The sequence below is a fragment of the Limulus polyphemus genome, unplaced genomic scaffold (genome assembly GCF_000517525.1).
Source record: "Limulus polyphemus unplaced genomic scaffold, Limulus_polyphemus-2.1.2 Scaffold731, whole genome shotgun sequence".
Lineage (NCBI taxonomy): Eukaryota > Metazoa > Arthropoda > Merostomata > Xiphosura > Limulidae > Limulus > Limulus polyphemus.
Genome location: NW_013666341.1, coordinates 169,420 through 192,915, shown reverse-complemented (window position 1 = coordinate 192,915; position 23,496 = coordinate 169,420). Strand labels below are relative to the sequence as shown.

Sequence of the window (23,496 nt, the reverse complement as noted above, 5' to 3'; positions counted from 1 at the left end):
AACTAAACTTGTAAATATTCTACTAGTATTATATTTATTATAATACTAGACAGTTAGTCAAACAATATTAACGTATGTAAGAACCAAGGGTTGCTACTAACTTGAAATATTCCACTGTATTATATTTATTTATATATAGCAGTTGTCAAACATATTACGTATGTAAGCCAGGGTTGCTACTAACTTGAAATATTCCACTGTATTATATTTATTTATATATAGCAGTTGTCCATCTGTTTGTCTACTGTCATAAAATCATAAGTTCATATAAGGAAATGGCTCAAACAACTTTGACAAAATTTGGAAGATAAACTCGAGTAGATTACCAAAGATTGACTTTACATGAAGCTAATGCCAAATGCAAGTAATGTCTTTAGTAGCACAGATTTTTTATTGATTGTTTGTAATCATTAGACACGTATGATAAATGATACACACACACACACACCACCCTTTCATCCTTGTGCAGCCAACAAAATAAGTGCTGCATCAGGTGCAAGTATATTTGCTAGTAAGGCATATTACTATAATATTGTGGTATGCAGGCATACCATAAATTTTCTACCTTCTCATTATAATGTAAACATTATAAAATTGTGGTATGCAGGCATACAATACATTTTCTACCTTCTCATTATAATGTAAACATTTTAATATTGTAGTATGCAGGCACACCATACATTTTCTAACTTCTCATTATAATGTAAACATTCTAAAAATGTGTTTGTTTATTTTAAGTCTGTGCTGATTTCACATAATATGTGGTCCAGAAAGCCATTAAGATCATTTCATTCTACCTGTTCTGCCTATGGAGATTTTTTTCTTTTGGAGGGTTGCTATAATGCTGCTCTTTGTGAAGTGTCCTTCAATGGTAGATCAGATAATATCTAGAGGTTATGGCCTCACCTTGGCTGAATGGGAATGACCAGTCACATGGGGAGTGATAGTCATTATGGGTAAATCTGATGCTTACTGTTAAGTGAGAAGTGTAAGATCTAAACAGTCTACATGGGATCTCTGGTTCATAATAAGGCATCTCAAGGGAAGAAAATCAGTTAATTGATTCACAAGTCCAGTGGCAAATGAAATCATGTATACTGTGTTTTTGTCTTTGTTAATAAAATAAAATTGTTTTCATTTTGCATTAAACATCATGTAATTTTCTTTATACTCAGGCAGATTAGTTAAATTCAGTATCAATATGTGATCTATCTTGTCAATTCTCCTCTTATAAAGCCAAACTACTTAATACCCTTTGCGTAAATCAGTTTAACCTGAGAATATTACAATATTATAATGCAGCCTTGAGCAAAGTCTGTTAGTGGTAAAGAGAATTATTGCAATGCATCCAAGTTTAGTAAATGGTGTTTGGTAACGAATGGGTGTAGATAAAAATCATAACACCAGTTCCAATTTATGCATACTCTTTTCTGTGGCCATAACTACTTATCGTAGTCAAAAAAGCTGTATTTTAAGAGACAACCCTCTAAGACCAGATCTAAGAATATATAAACAAAATAAAAGGGATGTATCTAATATTCACGCACTTACATGTTAATTTTAATATACTTACACTTCTCCAAGAACAGGTAAGTTAAATTTGAGTGGCAGGAGATCTTTGTTCATCATAGAAATCATATAATTCTTGAATCTTAGAATTCTATGATAAATATCTAAAAAAAAAAAAAAGAAACTCGATTACTCCCTTTACTTTCTTAATCCCACAAAAACATTTTCACACAAATCATATTTCATGAAAACATAAGAGGACAAAGCTATATTAAAATAAAAAATCTTACATTATTAATTTGCATGTACAAAAGTTAATATTTTCTAACACTGAAAATGTATTTGTGATAGGTACTTACCTCCCTCACCCAAAGCTATCTCGACCTTGATTTGCCCTCTAAGCATTGCTAAAATTTAACAGCACACCAGTCTATTATACCCCTTCATTTCTGCACCATTGCAGCAACATGTGATGATCATGTGACTTCCCTCCGCCAATTATACTGCACCATCTATACTAGAACAGGTAGTTCCCTCTACCATTGTAGCACAATTCTCACTTTCGAGAATTGGCAGATACAAACCAGAAACACTGGCAAATCAGTGGGGAGGAAGAGTAGGAAGTGGGTGAGAAGAGGTAAGGACGTATTATAAATACATTTTTAGTTTTAGAGAATGTTAACTTCCAAAATGGTACTACTTCTTCTCATCCAAAAAAAGAATCCAACATTGTAAAGGTGTAGGGGGCTGGTGAAGGCCAAAAGTTAAACAAAAATAAAGTAATTAACAAACTCCAAACAAAAGTTTAAACTAATGTAACCTAGATTGTAAAAGAAGTATAAAATCTAAGTTGCCCAACACTGAGCAAAGAAGATATGAATGATCCTAAATTATCAAGTGCAGAAGTTACATCCATCCACACTAGCTTAGATAAGTATACCTATGGGGAGTGAGAAAAAACGCTTAAAAAGTTACCCCATATCTCATGGAAAAAAAGAACAATAACTAACCCAGTAGACTATGTGGAGGCATGATATCAGGTGGAAAGTGCCATGAAAAGACAATTTCAACACAGTAGTTATATTCCTCTGCACAAAAACGAATGTACAACAAGAACTCCCTGTGAACTGAAGCCTGTGCTTACCCAGCAGACACTGTTGACCCTGAGACCTGGAGGTAGTGTCAGAACCATTGTCTACTTATGGCAGGAATTTCATCATTCACCATATTAAATCTTAATTTCATAAGAACAAAGTAGAATTCAGAAAACAGAAACATTTTTAAAACAAATGAGTAGAAACAATGGAAATGAAACACAAGAAATCAAAACTTCAAGTTGAAACTGATATAACCTTGTGATCAAGCACAATCAAAATTTTGTAGTCACACGGAGAATGAGTTAAAACACATGTTTAGACACAACAATGCCAATCGAGAATGTGAGGATTGTGCTACAATGGCAGAGGAAGCTACCTGCACTAGTATAGATGCCGTAGTATGATTGGTGGAGGGTACTCACATATTGCTGCAATGGTGCAAAAATGATGGAGAATAATAGACTAGTGCACTGCTGAAAACTTTAGCAATGCTTAGAGGGCAAATCAAGGTTGAGATAGCTTTGGGTGAAAGGAGGTAGTACCTTTTTGGAAATGTTCTCTATATTATTATTCTATGGTTAGAAAGTAAATGTGGGTAAAAAAGTGAAAGAATAATTTTTATCTGACACAATTATTAGCTTTATCTTATTTGATACATATTGTTTATAAGCTGATCATTTATATTTATGGCAAAGCTACTAAAGTTATCTGCCCCCATCTTTTATTTTAAACTACTGACCAGAGGGAAGGCAGTCAGTTGGTAACACTCCACTATCAACACTAAGAGATTCACTGTCACTCTTATAATGCATCTACAGATTTTGTGGTATCACACAGATTCAAAACTGGCATGCCATCTCCACAATCCAGAGCACTATATACAGGGTTAACCCGCACCCCTAAGCTATATAAAAATTAACTTGTACTCATAAAGTGATAGGGACAGGTTTGCAAGAGGTACATTTTGTTAGAGTATGTTAATATCTAAATATATATATATATATATATATATAAAGTAATATGTTCATACACTAAAGGAGTGATTAGATACATTATTCAATAGAAATTGAATAACACTAAAAATAATTTAGTCCAAAAAAGAAAAAAAAGGTGTCTGAGCTAATAGGGTTTTAGGAAGTGGAAGATTTGGAATGATTGGTCAACTAGACAGAGTTAAAGGGCAATGAAACAATAAAATTAAGTATAAACAGATGTAGACTATTATAAGCCTTAAGCTATTTAGGATAAACAACTGTAGTTTACTGTTACAATCTGCAATCATTCTAGGAAAAAAGAGGAAGTTTAAATTTACTTCATATTTTTTTATGGTGGTTACAGAAAGTTAAATCTGTGTCTTGTTTCTTAATATATAAAACATTATATTTACAATAAATTGATAATGACAGTTTTGATTATTATAAAAAAAGACTTACACAGACATCTTACTTTGTAATGGTATCAATATGTCTTTTTATATTTAATTATTACCTAATTCAGAAAGTTCACTCTTATGTATGCACATCTGTTGTTCAGTCTGTACTTCCAAAAGCTTCTGCTGGACCTCATGCCATGTCATGCTGTCCAATTCCTCCTACAAAATTATGTAACAGCTGAATTTTTCATATACAAACATCATTTACTGAATAACTAATATTTGTAAGGTAATTTTTAAACATTTTAGTACACTTTACAAAAATACATGACTTACTACATAAATACACACACACATACAAAATGCAATAAACACATAGTTAAACAAAAGGTACAGGGTTATTTGTCCTGTATAACATAGTTTAGTGGTAATGACTAAATGGCTAGAGCCACTATAAAAATTCTTGTCTAATGTAATCTGGTAACTGCCAGAAAACTTCATGTACAACACTTAAAAGAAATCTCTATGTTTCCTTGAAAACATTACTTTTTAAAAGTCAAATTAAGAACATCTATAATTTTAGTTTTTGTACAATGGAATTGTAATGAAACTTATTAATAGTGATACTTACAGCAGTAATCTTTAAGGCAGAACTATAAAATGCTCGAATCTCCATGTACTGAAAAAAGTGGTAGACTACTTTAACTACCCGTAGCAGCCAGAAGACAAGAGATACAAGCAGACAGATCACAATGGTAGGACTGAAACTGTAAAGTAAGTTTAAATAATTTAATAATGTCTATCACTGTAAAAGGGGGAAAAAACTTTCTATGTATACATTACTCCTATGACTAAATAATGACTACTTTAGCATTTCAGCAGTGACAAAAACAAAAGTAGCTTTACTTTCTATGGGTAATTATACGCATTCTAGAGCAACAGAAGTTAATTGACAAGATGTTTGAATTATAAACAACAGATATCAATATTATATCACAGTTATCATATTTTTTAAATCTTCAAATAAATCACTTTCTTCTGATTAGATAAATGAATTTTGTAAGTCATTATATCATGTTTAAATGGATTGATTCTTTTATAACAATTACATACGTATATGTGTTGGGTCAAAAGTCTACATGCAAAATTTAACATGGTTTTTCCCCAAAATTATTAGTTATAATTTTCCTACACTGAAAACATATTTCCTATAGGTACTTACCTCCTCTCACATAAATAGCTATTCTTGTTCAGTGCTGCCCTCTATACGCAAAAAAATTTTTTCGCATACCAAAAGCCTTCAGCTCCTACGCACCTTACGATCAAATGGTTCTACTGCATCTCGCATGCAATTGATAATGCGACAACCCTCCACCAATAGGAGTGCAACACACTCTCCTAATGCTTGTGACTCCCTCTATTCACTTCTACCAAACTATTAGTTCGAGTTTTAGCAAAAAAAAAGAAGCATCAGTTTTCAGTGGGGAGGAAGGGTGGGAAGTGCGAGTAGAGGTAAATATCTATCGCAATATATTTTGAGTATAGGAAAATTATAATTTCTGATATGGTACACATGCTCACATAAATAGCTAGAATCCCACACTGATTAGGTGGAAGGACCAGTGAGTGTGTGGAAAAAAAGAAGCATTCCTCAAAAGTATCCGAAGAACACTCTAAAAGAGGAGATCCTTGCATTAGAGGATCATATGTGGGAGACTGATCCACTTCTGTACCAGGTATACTCTTTGCCCAGTGTAGAAAGAGGTGTTGCAGACATGGTCAGAAGAAGGGAAGAGTACATACAAAAGGGAGAGAAAAATGGATACACTAGGGATGTGAAACACATAATATCTGAATCTTAATCTCGTATAGTACATTATTGTGGGTGAAAGTAAAAAGGATGTGCCCCTAAACGTAGAGTGGCTAGGGCACGACGAATTGTACACAGCAAGTCAACAGCATCCAAAACCCAGCTTCTGGGAATCAAAATCCATGTGAAGGTAGGAAAGAGAATCATACCGGCAGAAAATCAACTGCAATCCAAAACCAAGCCATCTGGTGGGAGTAGGAAAGAGAATCATACCGGCAGAAAATCAACTGCAATCCAAAACCAAGTCATCTGGTGGGAGTAGGAAAGAGAATCATACCGGCAGAAAATCAACTGCAATCCAAAACCAAGTCATCTGGTGGGAGTAGGAAAGAGAATCATACTGGCAGAAAATCAACTGCAATCCAAAACCAAGCCATCTGGTGGGAGTAAGAAAGAGAATCATACCATCTTCACCTCAAGTTCAGCAGACTAGAGGGAAATCTCGGACCCACCAATCTGTGAATGGGACACATGATAGCAATGTGATAACTTGTTTGACCAATCTGGGAACCTGACATCTGGATGATTGGCATAACAAAGATGTCTCTGTAATTAAGCTATCTCACTCAAAACCAATCTGACCAGAACCACCCCCAGCGCAATAACATCCTCAGAATATGAAAAACATCGAGAGACAGCATAAGAGGAAAAACCGTACTAATATGCAAGTTCCGCCACAGTGACCCACAACACAGGCAGAGTGAACAAGAGTACAATTGAGTGAGGGAACACAGACACCAGTAATACACGTGTGAGGACTTATGTTGATTGGTTCAGCTCTGAATTCAAAACCCAGCCACTGGAAACTGACATCCACATAGGGATAGGATAAGGGATCCCAATCGATGGTGTGAACTGCAATTTTGACAACTCATTCCAAAGATACAACATCCCCTTGGATAGACCCGTATGGAGATGGAGCATCATACTGGAAGACATCTCATCACCTACACTAGCAGAACACCACCACCTTACTCTGAAATGAATGTTTTCATTATTGTTTGTATCGTGTACCACTATCACATTCAGGAGGATGCCTCCATGGTCCACCACCCCAGCAGCTTGGAATTGGAAAATGGTAAGGACTCCCATACACCACTGGAAGAAAAATGGGGGAGAAAATGTTGTGGAGAGTTCAGAGGAACATCTACACCAGAGAAAGTGCAATGGGTGACTATGAAACCGTATTTTGAAAAGCAGATTAAACCTGATTTATTCAATCTAAGGAATGGCAGAAATGGGCAGCTAACTCTTTCTACTTTACTCACAAAGTCCATGGATTAGTACGGTCTGGAATGGGTATATTTATGAAGCAAACATAGCATGAGGAATAACCTTAGAGCAATCTTGTGCAACACCCTATCTCTACTTTATGCAATTGTAATGAACAATGTGCATTTTGTAGTCATGGAACTTATGAAAGTGAATCAACATGGCCTTACAGTGTGGGTTCTAGTACAATTTTAAGTGATTGAAGTATAGCTGGACCGGCACCACTCGTCACAGAGTGGGATCCTGTTCAAAATATGGGACATTCCTTGTCGCCTTCTTCCTGTAATCAGTTCCTTGTGTCTTCATTCCGATCAGACACCTTCCCTTTTCCCTGTATATCAAGCACTGGGACTACACCTCATATGTTCATCTTCTATTATCTGCTTTGAGTAGCTGTTTCTTCCTTTTCGGAGTACCGTTAACCACCTGTTGCCATCCTTCACTCTTCAATGTGGCTGTAACTGGGTAAGTTTTCTTTCTTTTGTTATATATATATCTTATTTTTCAGGGACATAAAAGGCCAATCAAATCACAATCTGAACCCAATGGGTAAGGGAGGAAGGGAAAAAAAATCACAGACAAAGGAGTGGTGTAAGGGAATGAAACGGTGGGAAATGGATTCAATGGAAAGAAGCCATAAAAGCAATAAAGCAACCCACAGCATGTACTGGACAGAGAAGGTCAATTGGATCCAACTGAAAATAAAGATGGAAGATGGCAAGAAATGAAAAAAATCTAAAAGAATATGCTACATGAGCCCCCAAAGTGTAGGTTAGTAAAATCAATCCAGAACAAAAGAACATATTGAGCCAAAACAAATGAGAAAACTAGATCTGTGCTGGCCGGGAAGGATCAATCAGAAAGACCTGACCCGGAGCGACATGAATGAACAAATCATCATAGGAAATATACTGTTGGAATGAGAAAAACTACAGTTATAAACTGGATCTAATTCTGTCTGAATGTATGAACAGCCAGGGCAAGTGGATGATGAACCGGAGACTAAAAACAAAGGAGGTAACTTAGAATCAAGAAAGGAGTAAAAATCTTCACATGGAGGAGTACCCCACAGGAGGCAGAGCCACCAAAAATTTGAGGATCAAGAGACCACTCCTTGGGAGAAAATGTGTCAGGACTGGAAAGGCAATCAGCAACGAGGTCAAGAGCACCTGGAACATGACACTCCAGGACACATGTGTCAAGTGTGTAGGTTCAAAAAGGGAGATCCACTGTCTGCCACAAAGGGAAAAAGAATGAGTGTCCCCTTGGCAAGAGATATAAACCACCCCCCCAGTGAAATAGTGGAAATGACTCGATTATCAGATCCGAACAAGGGGAAGAGACTGCCAAAATGACAAGGTGTTAATGTGATAAAGACAGGCAACAGAGATCCTAAGGACATATAATCAAGAAGTAAATCTGCTGATGGTAAGTTCAGGCAAATACAACCAAAACTTGTGTAGGGTGAGGCTTACAAATACCCATTCCCAAAATAGAGACAAAAATGCTCAACATGAAACACAATGTCTAGAGAAGGAGGTGAAAATTCTACTGTGAAACATGTTTAAAAAAAAAATGTAAGTTGGTCTAGGAGATCCTGCAGCCTGGGAAGACAAATCATGATCAGGTGGAAGGAAACTGACAAAATCTAAGTCTTCTGAAATGGGCTTGGCCATTGTAGGAGGAAGACGAGCAATATTGGGAGAAGGTAGGGTGGATCCTGGTCTCCAGGGGCTCTCACAAACGAAATTAATGGTAAGAAGTATAAATTATAAAGAATGATGAAAATGAAATAGTCGATATATTGTAAATTTTATGAAATTGTGTACTGAAATAAACATATGTATTAGATGTAATGTGTTGAAGAAAACAAGTTACTTAACCTAGTTATCAATTTACCCGTAAGTATAACTGTAGGTAAACCAAACATAACAGATGCTTGTTAAGCCTAATTGAACAGTGCAGGACAAAGTATATAACTAAGCATGAAATTAAAAACCCTAACCTACCAACAGGTATGTACAATGTCTGGAGAAGATGCTTGTGCAGACCCAGGCTTCAGGGTTGCTCCGAGTTAAGATGTAGAAGTATAAAAGGTAAATAATAATGAAAATGAAATACAAATTATACTGTAAAATTAAGTAACTGCGTATGAACAATAACATATGTATGAGGCGTGATATATGGATAAAAACAATATAGTTAACCTAATGATTGATATACCAGTAAGATGAATTACAGGTTATCCTAAAATAACCCATGTTAAGCCTAATTGAATGGTATAGGACAAAGGGTGCAACTAAGCCTAATTTCAAACCTGAACTTGTCTCAGAGTATTGACCAATCTAATGAAACTTATGTTATGGAACCCAAATAACTACAGATAATAATATTAACAGTAAAAATATTCAAAAACCATAACAATATAATGTCTTATCTTTCCAAAGACAGTGGACTGTATTTCAAACGTGTGGGCTCCCAAACTAGAGTTGAGGCCTGACAAAGGTAAGTTCATTGGATGACCAATCTCCTGATGAAATAAAGCTGATAAATCCACAGTGGTTTACCGCCACCTGAAGCTTGTGTAAATGTGCTGATAGAACATATAACCTACAAAGTTGTCACTTAGAATTTAGAATTCATAATTCAAAATGAATAACCAAACACAACTGTGTTGGTAGAAATAAATAAAAAGTTTTTGTGATAAAGTAATAAGTTCTGTAACTGGGTAGAAATATAAAATAATTACACTTCAGAATAACGCAACAAGTTACAAGCATCACTATTGTATAATAAATAGTAAACTTGTTGAGATAAATTGACACAAGAACATGAGAGAAAAAAAAACACTTGAAGAGAGCACAAATTAAACGTCACAACATGACCACTGCCAAACTTGAAGTGATATTTCAGTAAAAGTGAATAGAGGGAGTCTCATGCATCAGGAGAGTGTGCTGCATGATGCAGTTGACCATTTGATTGTAAGGTGCATGGGAGCTCGAGGCTTTTGGTATGCGAAATGATTTTTTGCATATAGAGTGCAGCCACGAACAAGAATAGTTTTTATGTGAGGAGAGGTAATGTACCATATCAGAAAAAGTAAATATGAGTAAATAAGTAAATACAGAGGAATCAGTGTTTATTTATGCTTGCAACAAAAACACTTAGTTTTTGATTTGGAAAAGGAAAAAAATACAAATTTTCATGTTCTCTTAGGTTGTTTATGCACTCTCATAATAATCTCTTCACTACAACTAAAATGATGTGGTTAAATAATTATCATCAGATTAAAAAATGTAAGATTTCTGACATGGCACAGGTATCTTCATCAATGATAGGCATAATTAAATCAATTTTATAGTTAAGGGCAAAGATCTGTATATAACCAGATTACTGCTGTTATTTATATGCAGGCTAAAAACGTTAAACTTCTTCTTTTCTTTCTTATTTATGTAGAGAAATGATGAAGACATGGTAACACATAAACATTTCTAGAACTTTTTCAAAGGATTAAAGAAGAAAAGCTTTTGATATATAAGTATGGCCAAATAAATCCTTAAACAAATACAGATTTTGGTATTTCTTACCCTGCAATACATTGACCTGCAGGAACAATGGCATCAGCAAGAGTGATCTTGTTTCCAACTGTGATATTGTGTTTTGGTTGGACATCTTTGAAAAGCACTGAGTACTCCACACATTCCATCAGGAACACAGAAAACATAACCACAAAAATGAACTGGCTATAGTTGGTAGAAAAAAAAAATAATTTGATTATTGAGCATCAGAGTATATAAACAGATACCAAACAAGTGAAAGCACATCAAATTTCCTCAAGTCCAACTTAACATTATAATACAGTAAATATGAAAATTTTAAAGATGTTAAAATATTAAGACTTCCAAAATGAGATTTTAGACTCTATGATCATGAATCAAAGAAGAAAAAGAAAGAAAGAAAGAATGTCAGAAGCTACATGTAGATTAAATAAAGTCCTTAGAATGAAATGATGGGAGAAAACTTTGAAACACAAGTACAATTAAATATAAAGACAGCTTTATTTTGTTTGGGCTAACAGATCTTAATGGTTAATAAACAGCATAATACTACTCATTAGATCATTCCAGAACTGCATATCTTGTGTCATGAAAAGGGGTATATGAGCTTCCAATTTTTTTTAAACTTATTAATTTTTTTTAACCTGGAGTACTTTTGGAAACCCTACTGACTTCATACAAAATTTTATCCAATCCAATGAGATTCATCACTGAAGACCAGAATAATCTGTATTTCATTAAAATCTCTATCTTCCATACTCTATAATATTCAACTCAAAAATATTTCAGACAGTTATCTTTGAAACAGAAACAAAGAAAACTCACATAATTCCAAAATAATCTATAGTTTTTTGGGCTTGTTCTTTTATAAGATTGTAGCAAAAAATGCTACAATGACCAAAAATATACTTTTGTACAAGTCCAAACTACAGCAGAAAATGTAATAAAGAGGTCATAACTTAGTACAACACAGGAAGGAAATGCCTATAGGGATTATCCAAATTAATCCTAAATTTGAGTGACCATCCTAATCAGCTATGATCAGAGGTACAGCAGATGACTTCATCATGATAAAACACCTCAATCTTGAAAAATGCTCACCTATACTCTCTTTAAAATTATTAATATCAGAATAAATGACAATTAATAACAATAATAATGTTATGAAATTCATTCAAAACAGCAATGTTCTCCTCTAAAAAAAATAAAAATTAAATAAAAACTTAATTTTCTCGAATGCCAATAAATTAAGTAAATATCTACAAAACAACTGCATTTTAAATTAATAAATAAATCTAATATGATAATAATCAAGCTACACAAAAATATTCATTTCCAAAAAAAGGGTCAATAGAACAAATTTTATTCTTTATAAGCAATATGAACTTTGATCCCAGAGAGTTTAATCAATTTTGTATATGCATAATTTTAATTTTACAGTCTTAATCTTTTTCTGGGAGACTTAATCACAGTAGCTACAAAAAGTTTCATATATTTAAAAAATACTGAATATTGGCCAATAACAAATAAAGAAAGTAATAAAGATAAATACGTAAAATAACACAATATCCTATATAATAGCCTAACAGCTTAAGTTTTTTTCTGCAGGAGTATCTTTAAACCTTAATAAATAATTTCATTGTTCAGTTAAATGCTTTTAGTCACTAAGGTTTCGAACCATTCCTCATTTCAAATTAAAAAAACAACAACAATGAAAATAATAACTTACATTAACTCCAGTACTTCCTGTAACATCATACAGGAAAATCCATGCTTTTGATGATAATGATATACTTGCAACAGTTAAGGAAAAAATTGGAGTGATAAGTAAACATAATGCCAAAATAATATTCAGATAATATTTTTAGGTGTTAACACACCCTCATATAAAAACCTGCTACAGAGAACAAAAATTAAATCTATCTTTAAATTTCCCTTTACTAAAAAAACTTCTTAACTAATTTTAATTTGGATATTCAATCTTTATGAAAACTCGGAAATGTAAAAAATAGGTGACAAACGTTTATATTATGAATAACTAATGAAAATAGTAATTTTAATAGCTTTGTTGAAATAAGCTGTGGACAAAAGGTTAGTTTCTGGTTTCAGTATGCTGCATAACAGACTATTAAGTCATACAGGATTTGAAAAGAAAATATGTTTAATAGAAATATCTTGAAAAAGTTTAAAACATTGTAAAAATGTAGTTAAAAGGTTAGGTACAGATAACAGTGACATATTTGATGAATTCTAATATTCTATGTATATATATATATATATATATATATATGTACTGTATAGGTAGTTACTGATGTACAAGTTCACAATTGTCTATTTCTTATTATTACATTTTCCTGTAACTGGAATGTATGATGAAATGTACTGTCACTTCCCATTTTATTGAATAAGCCCTTAAACATATTTTTCACAGATTAAGCAGAGATGTCTATAACTTATGTAACATCTAGAACATGGTTTAGAAAGAATGGGGTAACACATGAGAATAAATGATGCAAATCCCAAAGCTAGATAATTCTCCACAGGCTATATATATAAAATGTTCATGATATGCCAACAAATTACATCTCACTTACTGCTAAAAGATACATTTATGTAAAAAAGTAATTCTAACTAAGTTGATCTTGTAAGCTGAGTTGTAATAATAACAAACACTTACAGGGAAGTAAAAAAAATCTCTTAAAGACATCTACATTAACTTGGACACTTAAGCTTAAACTGACAATAGTTAAAATGCTTTTTTGGCCATGAACATTTAAAATGAGTCCCAGAAAAACATCCAGCTAGCGTGATCTTTCTGATATCAATTATGTGACTGTGTATTGACTTTTACCTTTCACTGTGATATGTTTTAATATCTTTGCTTTGTATCACAACTATTTCACAAAAGTATTAAAGTATTTAAATTATTCATTAATAATATATTTTGAGAAACATCTGATATTTGAAATTGGCAAATGGGGGACTGCATAATAAAATACAATTTGAAAATTAGAAAAAAAACAACAACATAAATTTTGCAGTTTCCTGAAATACTAAAACATTCTCATATAATACTAATAAATAACATTATGTTTTAAAATCTAGATTAGCCTTTGAAATTTTCTTAAAAATAGTCAACAAATGTAAGCTGTTATTTTTTATACAAGTTTGCAAAGAAATACAGCATGTTTCTTTTTTGTCAAAATTTCATTTTAGTTTTGCTTGACTATTCATGGAAGATTATCAGTTTGTTAATAACTATTTTCCAGGAGAAGTTGAATAAAAGGATATTCTGGTAAAAAAAGAATCCAAATCTTCTATGTGATTCCATCGTGCTGATGCAAAAAACAAACAAAAGCATTACTTATATGCTGAACACTTCACTTGGAAAATAATTAATAAACATGTAAGTATAATAACCATAACTCATTTAAAAACTATGTTCTTTTAAAAACATGCAATACATAAAATTTCAAACTTAAAAGAATAAATAACTGCAATTTCTGCAAATTCAAATGTTACACATGATTTTCAAGTTCATTATTTTTAACAAAACTCACTAAATATGTTGAAATTAAGCTTTGTACAACTTGTTAAGCCCCTGATGTACTTTTATAATGCCACTATAAGTTTTTATTGGATTCTTGGAGACCAAATCTTCAATATTTATTTTTTGCCCTCTTACTAAAGAAAGGTTATTAACATACTAGAAAGAGTGCAGACCAGACTAATACAGTCTTTCTGCTGGGAAAAAAAAATCACTGCTGCTCACAGTGACTGATTACTAATTATTTTATTGATCACAACACAAAATTAAATGATCATTGCCCACCACTTGTTCATTCTTAACTTTTAATAAACTGATAAACACACACACACACACATTTATGAAGAGAAAACTACACTAGAGAAAAAAATCCTTTATTGTAGCAGGACTATTTCTAATTAACAATTGGTTCATGGGCTCGGTTAAATTGTCTGACTTTGTATCTCTGAAGCTATACATACTAATGTTTAATATAATTCTGAAGTTACAGCATGTATCTTCACAAAAATTGGCAAGCTTTAAGTAAACATTCCAACTCTGTTGTACACAAAAAAATTTTTTTTTTAATAAAGTATTTTTGCTAAATACATGTCTATGAATTTCTGAAGCCTTTACCGAGTCTGTCAGAGTGAAAGGTGATTTTTTATGCTAAGAATAAAATTACTTCACTTTACAGCTTCATTTCTAATTTTTATTACCTATAGAACCTCATAAATGAATATCAAAAGTTTTTTCACAACTGTTCCTGTTTAATTTTATAGTTCTTATTGCTGTAATCCTCACATCTATAGCAATGAATCAAAGTGGGAGCCAATCAGCTGTTTCTTGTAAAGGTAATGTAAACACCACATGATTGCTGAGTGTAATGCTTTACAGAATGTTCTAGGTCATAAAATTTTAGATGTTTTATTTTATTAACATTCTATTAGTCTAAGAAACACAGATTTTAAGTACTTACTGCATGCTTGAGCTCTTTTACACTCAAGTAAAGATTTGGGTGTCCAAAAAGATTTAATATAGCTTTCAAATATACATTTTAGATCACCCCAAAATACATTAGTCATTAAAATAGAATGTTTCAAAACTACTGTAATTTATCCAGCTTTCTAAGTAACCTATAAATAAGTAAATAAATTCATATACCAAGAAATTCTGACAAATAATAGTTTATGACATACAAACAAAACAATGACTTGTGAGATTTATGTAGAGGAGAATGTGGTTTTTCTTTTGTTTGTAAACACCCATTAACCATAAAATGTACATTAGCAAACAATCTCACCAATCAGGGAGAGAGATGAAGGTTTTTTTAGGAGAGTGGCAAACTAATTGATATCTCAGCAAATAATCAAGGTAGGATATTCAAATTTTAGGTGTCTGTTTGTTACTATGTGTAGTCTGTTTCTAATTGGTTGGGAACTCCAGCAGTGGACACATACTTGACACACAAAAATAAAGATTGGGAATATTTTTAATATTTCTTAAATATTTCCTTTTGAAATTAAGACTGACTTAATATGTCTGTGCTAAGAGGTTTTCCAGTCTGTCAGACTGACTGACAGTTTATGTCTTTGCTAATCAACTAGCTTTTGAAATAGTTTCTGAAAAGTGGCTTAAAACTGTCTTTTCACAGATGATATATTTGAGTGGTGGGATCAAATGTTGGAAGTACAAACCTGAATATCAGAGACAACAGGTTTGCACTTTGGAAGCCAGATGTGAACCTTATCTTCAGAATAATAGTTTTTCAATATAATAATAAACTTATGGAATAGTTTGCATGATATGTGAAGTGTGCAGTTAGATGAGTTACTTGATAATTTAGTTTTAAAAGCATATGGTTGTGAAGGCCTATTGCAGCTTGGATTAATATGCATTTTTACTTGGTTTTGTTGATGAATGGTGACCTTGATGAGCTCAATAGCCTTCTGCTACCTACTTTTTCTATTTTTATTAACAATCCAAAAATGAGTTCAATTCAAATTTAATCTACACTATAAATAGTTAAAGCATTTGGCTGTTTCATGACTACTTGTTTACCTGTGTTCTGTCTTTCAACATAAGAGCTGAAATTTTCAACCATTGGTAAAAGAAATAAGGTTCTTAATTGACCTACTTTAACTATATTTACCTTTCCAAAAAGAGTCTGTCTACAGAAGTACATATATTGATGTAAGATATTTATACACATTAGTATATCAAAAGCCAGGAAACAATGGGATATTTTATCAAGTTATTAATACCTTGAATACTTTTTTGTGTTTTCCAAGTGTTCAACACTAAGTGCCTTAGTGAATGCCATATTCTGTTTTTCAAATACTAAACAGATATAATACACATCAACATATCTATAAAATCTACTTACCATGCACATAATTGTTTACCTTTGCTATATTTTAACCCTAAAATTGTAAGCTGATAGTAAAGAATGGCAATATATTCAGCCATTCTATAGCATTGTAAGCCAATGATGACCATCATTGTAACAAAGACAGGCAATGTCAGCTATTAGAGTAAAGCAAGGTGGACAAGAAAATAGAAAAATTCTTTTGTACATTTTGAGATACGCATGAACAAACCTACACACACACACAAGTTAATTCTTTGAACTTTATGTAAAAAAAATATTATGAAAAAGTTACTTTAATTAAAAAATATATATACTTTTGGAGCAAAAAACATATTTTTATTAAAACATAAGACAAGTAGGAACAAACCATTGGTATATATTTGTATAAACAATGGGCAGGACTCACCAGTGCCCCTTTTAACTATATTACATGTATTTTGACTTAAAAGGTATCCTCACAAAGACAAGTGAGTTGTATCATCATCACATCTTCATGATCATCACTTACATTTTGCACTGTCAGGAACAACATGGATCAGCATCCCCCCTTCCTGAGGGGTATCTGCTTCACTATCATTGTATGGTGTCAAGGCTTGATAGCCAGTCTGAAGTGGTGTTGTCATAGCAGTGGTTCACAAGTGTCATTCACAGTTCTGGTCACTATACAGATGCTCAAATTGAAAAGTTTCCATCAGTAGGAACCCAAAATACACAGTGTTTTATTCCTGTAAGAATCCATCATAACTGTTCAACCAACTTGGTCAGTATATAAACCTGTAAAATACGTCACCAACTAGAATGTCAGTAGCAAAGTTATATGAATTTTAGATATATTACCTATTTTAATTGTATTATAATTTCTAATACTGACAACACACACAACATAATAAAGTACTTATAAAAATATCACTTCTTAGGGTTTCATTCTTAATTGTTTCAGATACATTATGATATATGAAGTATTTTGAACTTTTGTTAAACATGTGTATGGATATGAAAAAGTAAACTAAATTAAATTTTGATATCTTATTTCATTGTTTTCACAGGTGAGGGTTGACATCAATGGGTCAAATGACTTTCTAACTCTGGGTGGTTTAAGCAGTGGAATAAAAAGGTAAGAAATTAAAACTTGAATACTAGGGGTAATAAGTTTAGTCTAGGTTTGTAGATTCTGAAAGGCAGGAGGTATCCTCAATAAACTGAAAAAACATGCTAGTGGTTTCTGAAATTATATGCAACTTAAGACATTTAGGCTGCAAAGTGGGACTTAAGAATTTGTTTTTTTTCTGGGCCATACAAGAACTGGATGTAACTTGATTATATGTTTATAATTATTAGATAATTGGCTTATCTATCAATTTCTTGTTTGGATAAACCATGTAAATATTAATCCCTTAGTGATAAGTGAAAATATTGTGAGATCAGAAACAGATAAAGCACCAGAATTAGATAATATTCTCCCACGGTTTTAAACTTGGCCAAACATCAGATATACAAACCTTGCTATTTATTTTTAGCAGGACAGTGGACAGGTAATTGAGGATTGGACAGTTGTTAATGTTCCTCATATTTTAAAAAGGGTGATAAGAGTCGCTTTGGAATTTAAAGAGCATTTAGTCTTAATTCTGTAGTGAGAAAAACAAGCTTTGGAAGATCATTTAGTGCAGTATACCATAAAAGACAGTAAACATGGACTCATAAATGCAAATCTAGTCTCACTAATCTGTTACCAAGAATGTTACTTGTTATATGAATGATGACAAGGGTATAAACTAGAAGTACTCCAATTTTAAAAAAGCTTTTTACAAGATATCAAAAAGAAGATAAGCCAAAAACCATCATATCAGTGGGGGTTGAGAAAAGACTAATTAACTACATTTAAGACATTGCTATTATGATACGCAAGGTGTTTGGAAATGTCTTTTGCTCACATAGTAATCTTATATTTGTATAAAAACTTCAAGAATATACAGCATTGATCCTAATCTTGTGAATTATTCAGCCAATCAAGTTGTTTAAAATACTAGAAAATAAATGTGATGCCCAAACTATCATTCAACTTACCACTTGTCTCCCGAGTTATAACGGTTACTGGAAATTCCACCCCTCATTAGTTACCCTAAGCAAGGGCAAATCGAAAAAAATAAGACTAACCACAAAACTGGATATTTGGGCAATAAAATATGCTTTTCTACAAGTTCTTTTTAAACTAAAAACCACCTCTGGCAATGTTGATATTGTGAGTATTCACCCCTCCTTCAAAGGTTTGAATTAGTTATCCATGTTTTTGCACTTGTTAAAAGAATTTAACAACTCAACAAAATACTAAATTTGTAAACAGAATTTTATAAAATTACATACCAAACTTATTCAGAACTGAAATAAAAATATTTTCAAACATGCTTACTGCACAGGCTTTTTCTTTAAACTATAAAAATGTCACATTTTTATTAGCATCAAATGACAATCAATACTCTAAAAATTGGCTTTTAAAAATAATTTTGATGCAATATATGTAAATGGTGATCAATAACTTTTGCATAAGAAAAATGTTCTTGTTAAATCTTAACAACAAAGAAATTAACAGATGTCTATAAAAGTCACTTTTAGCAGCCCTTAATTGTTTTTTGCATATTTATACTTCTTTTTTATATTCATAAGCAACTATTCTGCTAGCAGAAGGTGTCAAAATGTGACAAAAAATACACAGAACTGTGGTATTTCAAGCCAAAGCCTAAAACTAAGAGCTACTGAATTATATTGGAAAAGTTGTTTACAAAGCTTCCTTGTAAACAAAATTTTCAATATCTGCACCTTCAGGAATATAAATTTTTAACCAATCAAAGAACCATAACTTGGATAGAACTATGAAGGGCTGACCATGAGAAAACATTGGTTCAGCTAAGTGATTAAATTACTGTAAGATATTGTTATTAAGAGTCCACTAATGCTGGAACTTTCTTACAAATTATGTGCTTAGGATTACCTTCTGTTATGTATTTTATGGAATCATTCCTTCTTCAGTAATAAAATGCAGCATTCAGTTTCAGATAGATCTGAGGATAATCTGTTCCTTACTTTTCCTAAGGTGCATTATAGTTTCTATTTAAACCTTAATTTCCAACTTAATGATAATGCTATAAATCATCAAGCACCAACAAGTGTTTCTTTGTTTTACAGCTGTTCAGGTGGGAATTTAGGTGTGCTTCACAAGTCAGTGCTTTGGAAATTGATTTTTATAATAATCAGTGTACTAGTAAATTTTGTTGATGACAATAAACTCTTAGGTATTTCTAACTGTACTAAAAATGTTGACATACTCAGAATAATTTGGATCAACTGGTTAGTTCAATATATATCTGGCAAATAACCTTTGTTCTGTTGGTGTATAGTATACCCATAACATTCATAATAATCAAGTTAGACTTTGTTTTATACCCCCCCCCCCCAACTACATAATACACACACACACATTTTGGTCCCAAGTTCAACCCATGTTCTGAAGACAATAGGAAATTTGGAAAATGACAGGTTTGACTCTAGTTAAGACAAATATCTTTTTCTTACAAATTGTTTTTTGTTTGTAGTTTTTAGCATTATAAGTCTACAGACTTACTGCTGAACCACTGGGGTATTCTAATAGGTTGACTGACTTGCGGAATGAATTGTCATAGGCCAGCATTTTACAAGAGAGGAATTCAAATTTCCTCAAAAATAAAAGGTTGGTTTTAAGTTTTTACTTTTTTCTCAAGACGGGTATGTAGGAAAAGGACCACATGTTATGTTGAAAACTGCATGTAATTGTAAAATCAATATACAAGTCTTCTTGTTCATGTACTATTTGAGAAAGATATAAATGAATTTTACTTTTAGAGTTGATTTACACTTATTTGTTGTACCTATTGACTTTTAGAGTACTGAGATATTGAAAACTTTCTTTACTTATAATTTTGACTTATCAACAGAATTATCATTTTTCAGTCTAAAACGCTTCTAAACTTAACTTTGTCTTTTTGTTCATAACAAGCTTAGTCTTTCTTCTGCTCATCTATTACTTTGTAAGGGACTCAATTCTCAGGAAATAATGTATGATCTCAAAGCCATAATTAACATGAAATATTTAATAGGAATTTAACTTTTACATTTTAAATTTAACTAACCCGAGTAATAGGCTATTTTAAATATTTTATAATAGATTTGTAACTTGCTTTGTAAAAATTTGAAGTATTAATTTGTTGAAGTCATGTTATTAAGATCATAGACAGTTTCATTTTTGCCAGGTGTACATTTCTCCTACAATGCCCTATTACCAATAATTTACACTGAGATCTCTCTTAAAGAAAAAACATGAAAACTGTTATTAAATTAGAATTTACTAATTAATGACTTTTTCTTAAAAAGAAATCGGGTAATCAATAGGACACTGTGGTATTTTGCATTAAATAGGCAAAAATAAAACAGAATTTATGGATACATCGGCTCTTATTGTACATTCCCACTGCCTTTAAATTTGCCATTTTTATGACTACATACACAAGTCTTTTCTAATTGGTTAAAAATACTGCTTAAAACGATTATGGGGTAAACAATTTTGTTTACATTCTAGCTATGGTAAAACACCATTACTGTTATTAAATAATGCCTAGCACCCCTGAGTTCATTTTTATGTGAAACAAGTATCAGACTGCTTGTCAAATTATCTAATATGCACATTTTGGTGAAATATAAAAGACAAAGAAATAAAGTGTGTTCTCCAAAAAAAGATATTCAGACATTTTCACGATATGGAAAGCAACAGGTCAGTTAGATGCCAGTGATTCACAACAGGCCATTGCAGCATGACTACAAGGCTCACAAACAGTGGTTAGCATGATGCAAAGTTGCATTTAAGCCACCAACACAGCAGACCAAAAACTTGAACAGGGTAGACCATTGACAATAAACCTACAAAATAACCACTATTTATTTAACAATATGAGCTTTATGCAACCATAAGGCCACAACTTCCCAACTGGATCAAAAGTTTAAAATAGCAACAGGATGTTGTCAACATACAAGTGGTCAGAAGGAGGTTTCATAAAGCTGGCTTTTATTTCAAATGACCAATGCTATGCATTCCTTATGTTTTTCTCATCCACTCCCTAATCAATGCCTATCTTCAGTGACATCAGGAACATATGATTTGATCAAATGACATGTGAGCAAATGACTTGTTTACAGACAAACCATGCTTCACACTGCAGCTAGGTATGAGACAAGTGCCTTATGGCTGAAACCAGATTCAACTCCAATTTCATGGAGTAAAGTCTAAGTTATGGCAGTGGCCAGACTAGCTACACTGATCTTTATATATACGATGTGGCTCTGTGAATGTTGCAAGAGAGAAGGATGCAATCTTAAAATCATTAATGTTGCCATATGCAGTTTGATAAAGCTTTCTAATGGATGATAATACAACATCCACTGTGTTCAACTGATCAGCAACTTACTTTAAGAGAGTAATGAGCAACTGGACTAGCCAGAATGCTCACCAAATTTGTACCCGACTGAACATATATGGGATGTTCTGGCATGATGAGCTAGAAGCAGCTGTGATACAGAAGCAAGTCAAGTTACTCCAAATACTTACAAGTTCACTTATTCTTAACTTCAACATTCCACAGTGATATACATGTATTACTATTAATGTCTGAAATGTTAATATCTTAATCACGAATATTTTGTTATCATTTACTAAGCTTCAAAGCGTGTAATACAAAATAAGAATTTGTGGACATATACTGATATACTCCAACAGTAGTTATAATTATATGATTATCAGATCACATAACTGGTCACCTATGTCTGTTTTGTAAAAACGAGAGATATGGGTTCCCATTAATGTTATTTGATAACAGCAATTATGTGTTTTCTCAAATGTAGAAAACAGAAATTCTGTTTATTGTTTAACTGTTCTGAGCAGCGTGCTCCAGTTTTACAGATTACACTAACGCGTAAGGTTATCTATTCTACATTTATTTTAAGTTAAATGCTTGCTGGAATTAATAAAAGCATGAAGCAGAAACTACAGTACTAGCATTATAAAAAATACATTTAAAACTGGATGAACGTTTGAATTTACATAAACCAGTAAAAGGACTATCGTTCGCTCTAAAACTTAAACGTTACAAGTAACAGTAACTTAAGTAAAAATAGGCCTACATCTGTCAGTCATAACGACGTTAATAGTACATAGTATATTAGTAGTACACAAGGAACACAATCATAAAAACACAAACAGTAAATAAATTAGCATCGCAACATTATGTTATTGATAATATTAAAATTCTTTTAGCTAAATACTAATTGCTAACGTTAAAAGTGGGGTAACCATAATTAACTGTAAATTAACTGATGGAATAATGGAAAAGATAATTACCTTATAATAAATAACTAGTTAGTATGTAAACTTCTGCTAATATACGTTCTATTTACAAATGACACAGATAAGCTATTAGCACGACACCTATAGTTTGGTGTACCCACTATTCAAAATTTATGCAACTGAATGGTGTAAGTTAAAACCAATTTGAACTTTGATTAAAACAACTTCTGAAATAAAGCCTAAAATAAATTACAATCGTAAGATGAAGTTACTTTTAAACTTTCTTTGTTATACGTGTATATTTAACAAAAACACATTTGAACCACTTCAACATTGCAAATAACATAGGTAGCCCTCTTGTGGTGTCCTTCACAACCACACAGATCTAGTTATTGTTTGATACTTTGATACCAAGGTCAGACGTAAGAAAACAAAGTGATTGGATGGGTTATGAAATCAAATAAGAATCTTTTATGTAGATTCGCTAGATATATTAGTTTTAGTAACACTTACAGTTAACTTATAATCTGTTTGTATAATTCTACACAAATGTTTGAA

General features: G+C 32.3%; 1 protein-coding gene across 1 annotated transcript in view; it reads right to left on the bottom strand.

Moving 5' to 3' along the window:
- The window catches only part of LOC106460225 (autophagy-related protein 9A-like), a 56,149-nt gene extending 33,091 nt beyond the window's left edge, over positions 1-23,058 (bottom strand). Inside the window, exons 1-8 of the mRNA XM_022386886.1 lie at positions 22,993-23,058; positions 17,083-17,299; positions 13,969-14,012; positions 12,407-12,471; positions 10,708-10,863; positions 4,610-4,745; positions 4,095-4,197; positions 1,574-1,673 (exon numbers count right to left, since the gene is read on the bottom strand). Coding sequence (XP_022242594.1) covers positions 1,574-1,673; positions 4,095-4,197; positions 4,610-4,745; positions 10,708-10,863; positions 12,407-12,471; positions 13,969-14,012; positions 17,083-17,197 — 719 coding nt within the window. The 5' untranslated portion in view covers positions 17,198-17,299; positions 22,993-23,058. The remainder of the gene's footprint in view (positions 1-1,573; positions 1,674-4,094; positions 4,198-4,609; positions 4,746-10,707; positions 10,864-12,406; positions 12,472-13,968; positions 14,013-17,082; positions 17,300-22,992) is intronic.
- Between the last annotated feature and the right edge of the window lie 438 nt (positions 23,059-23,496).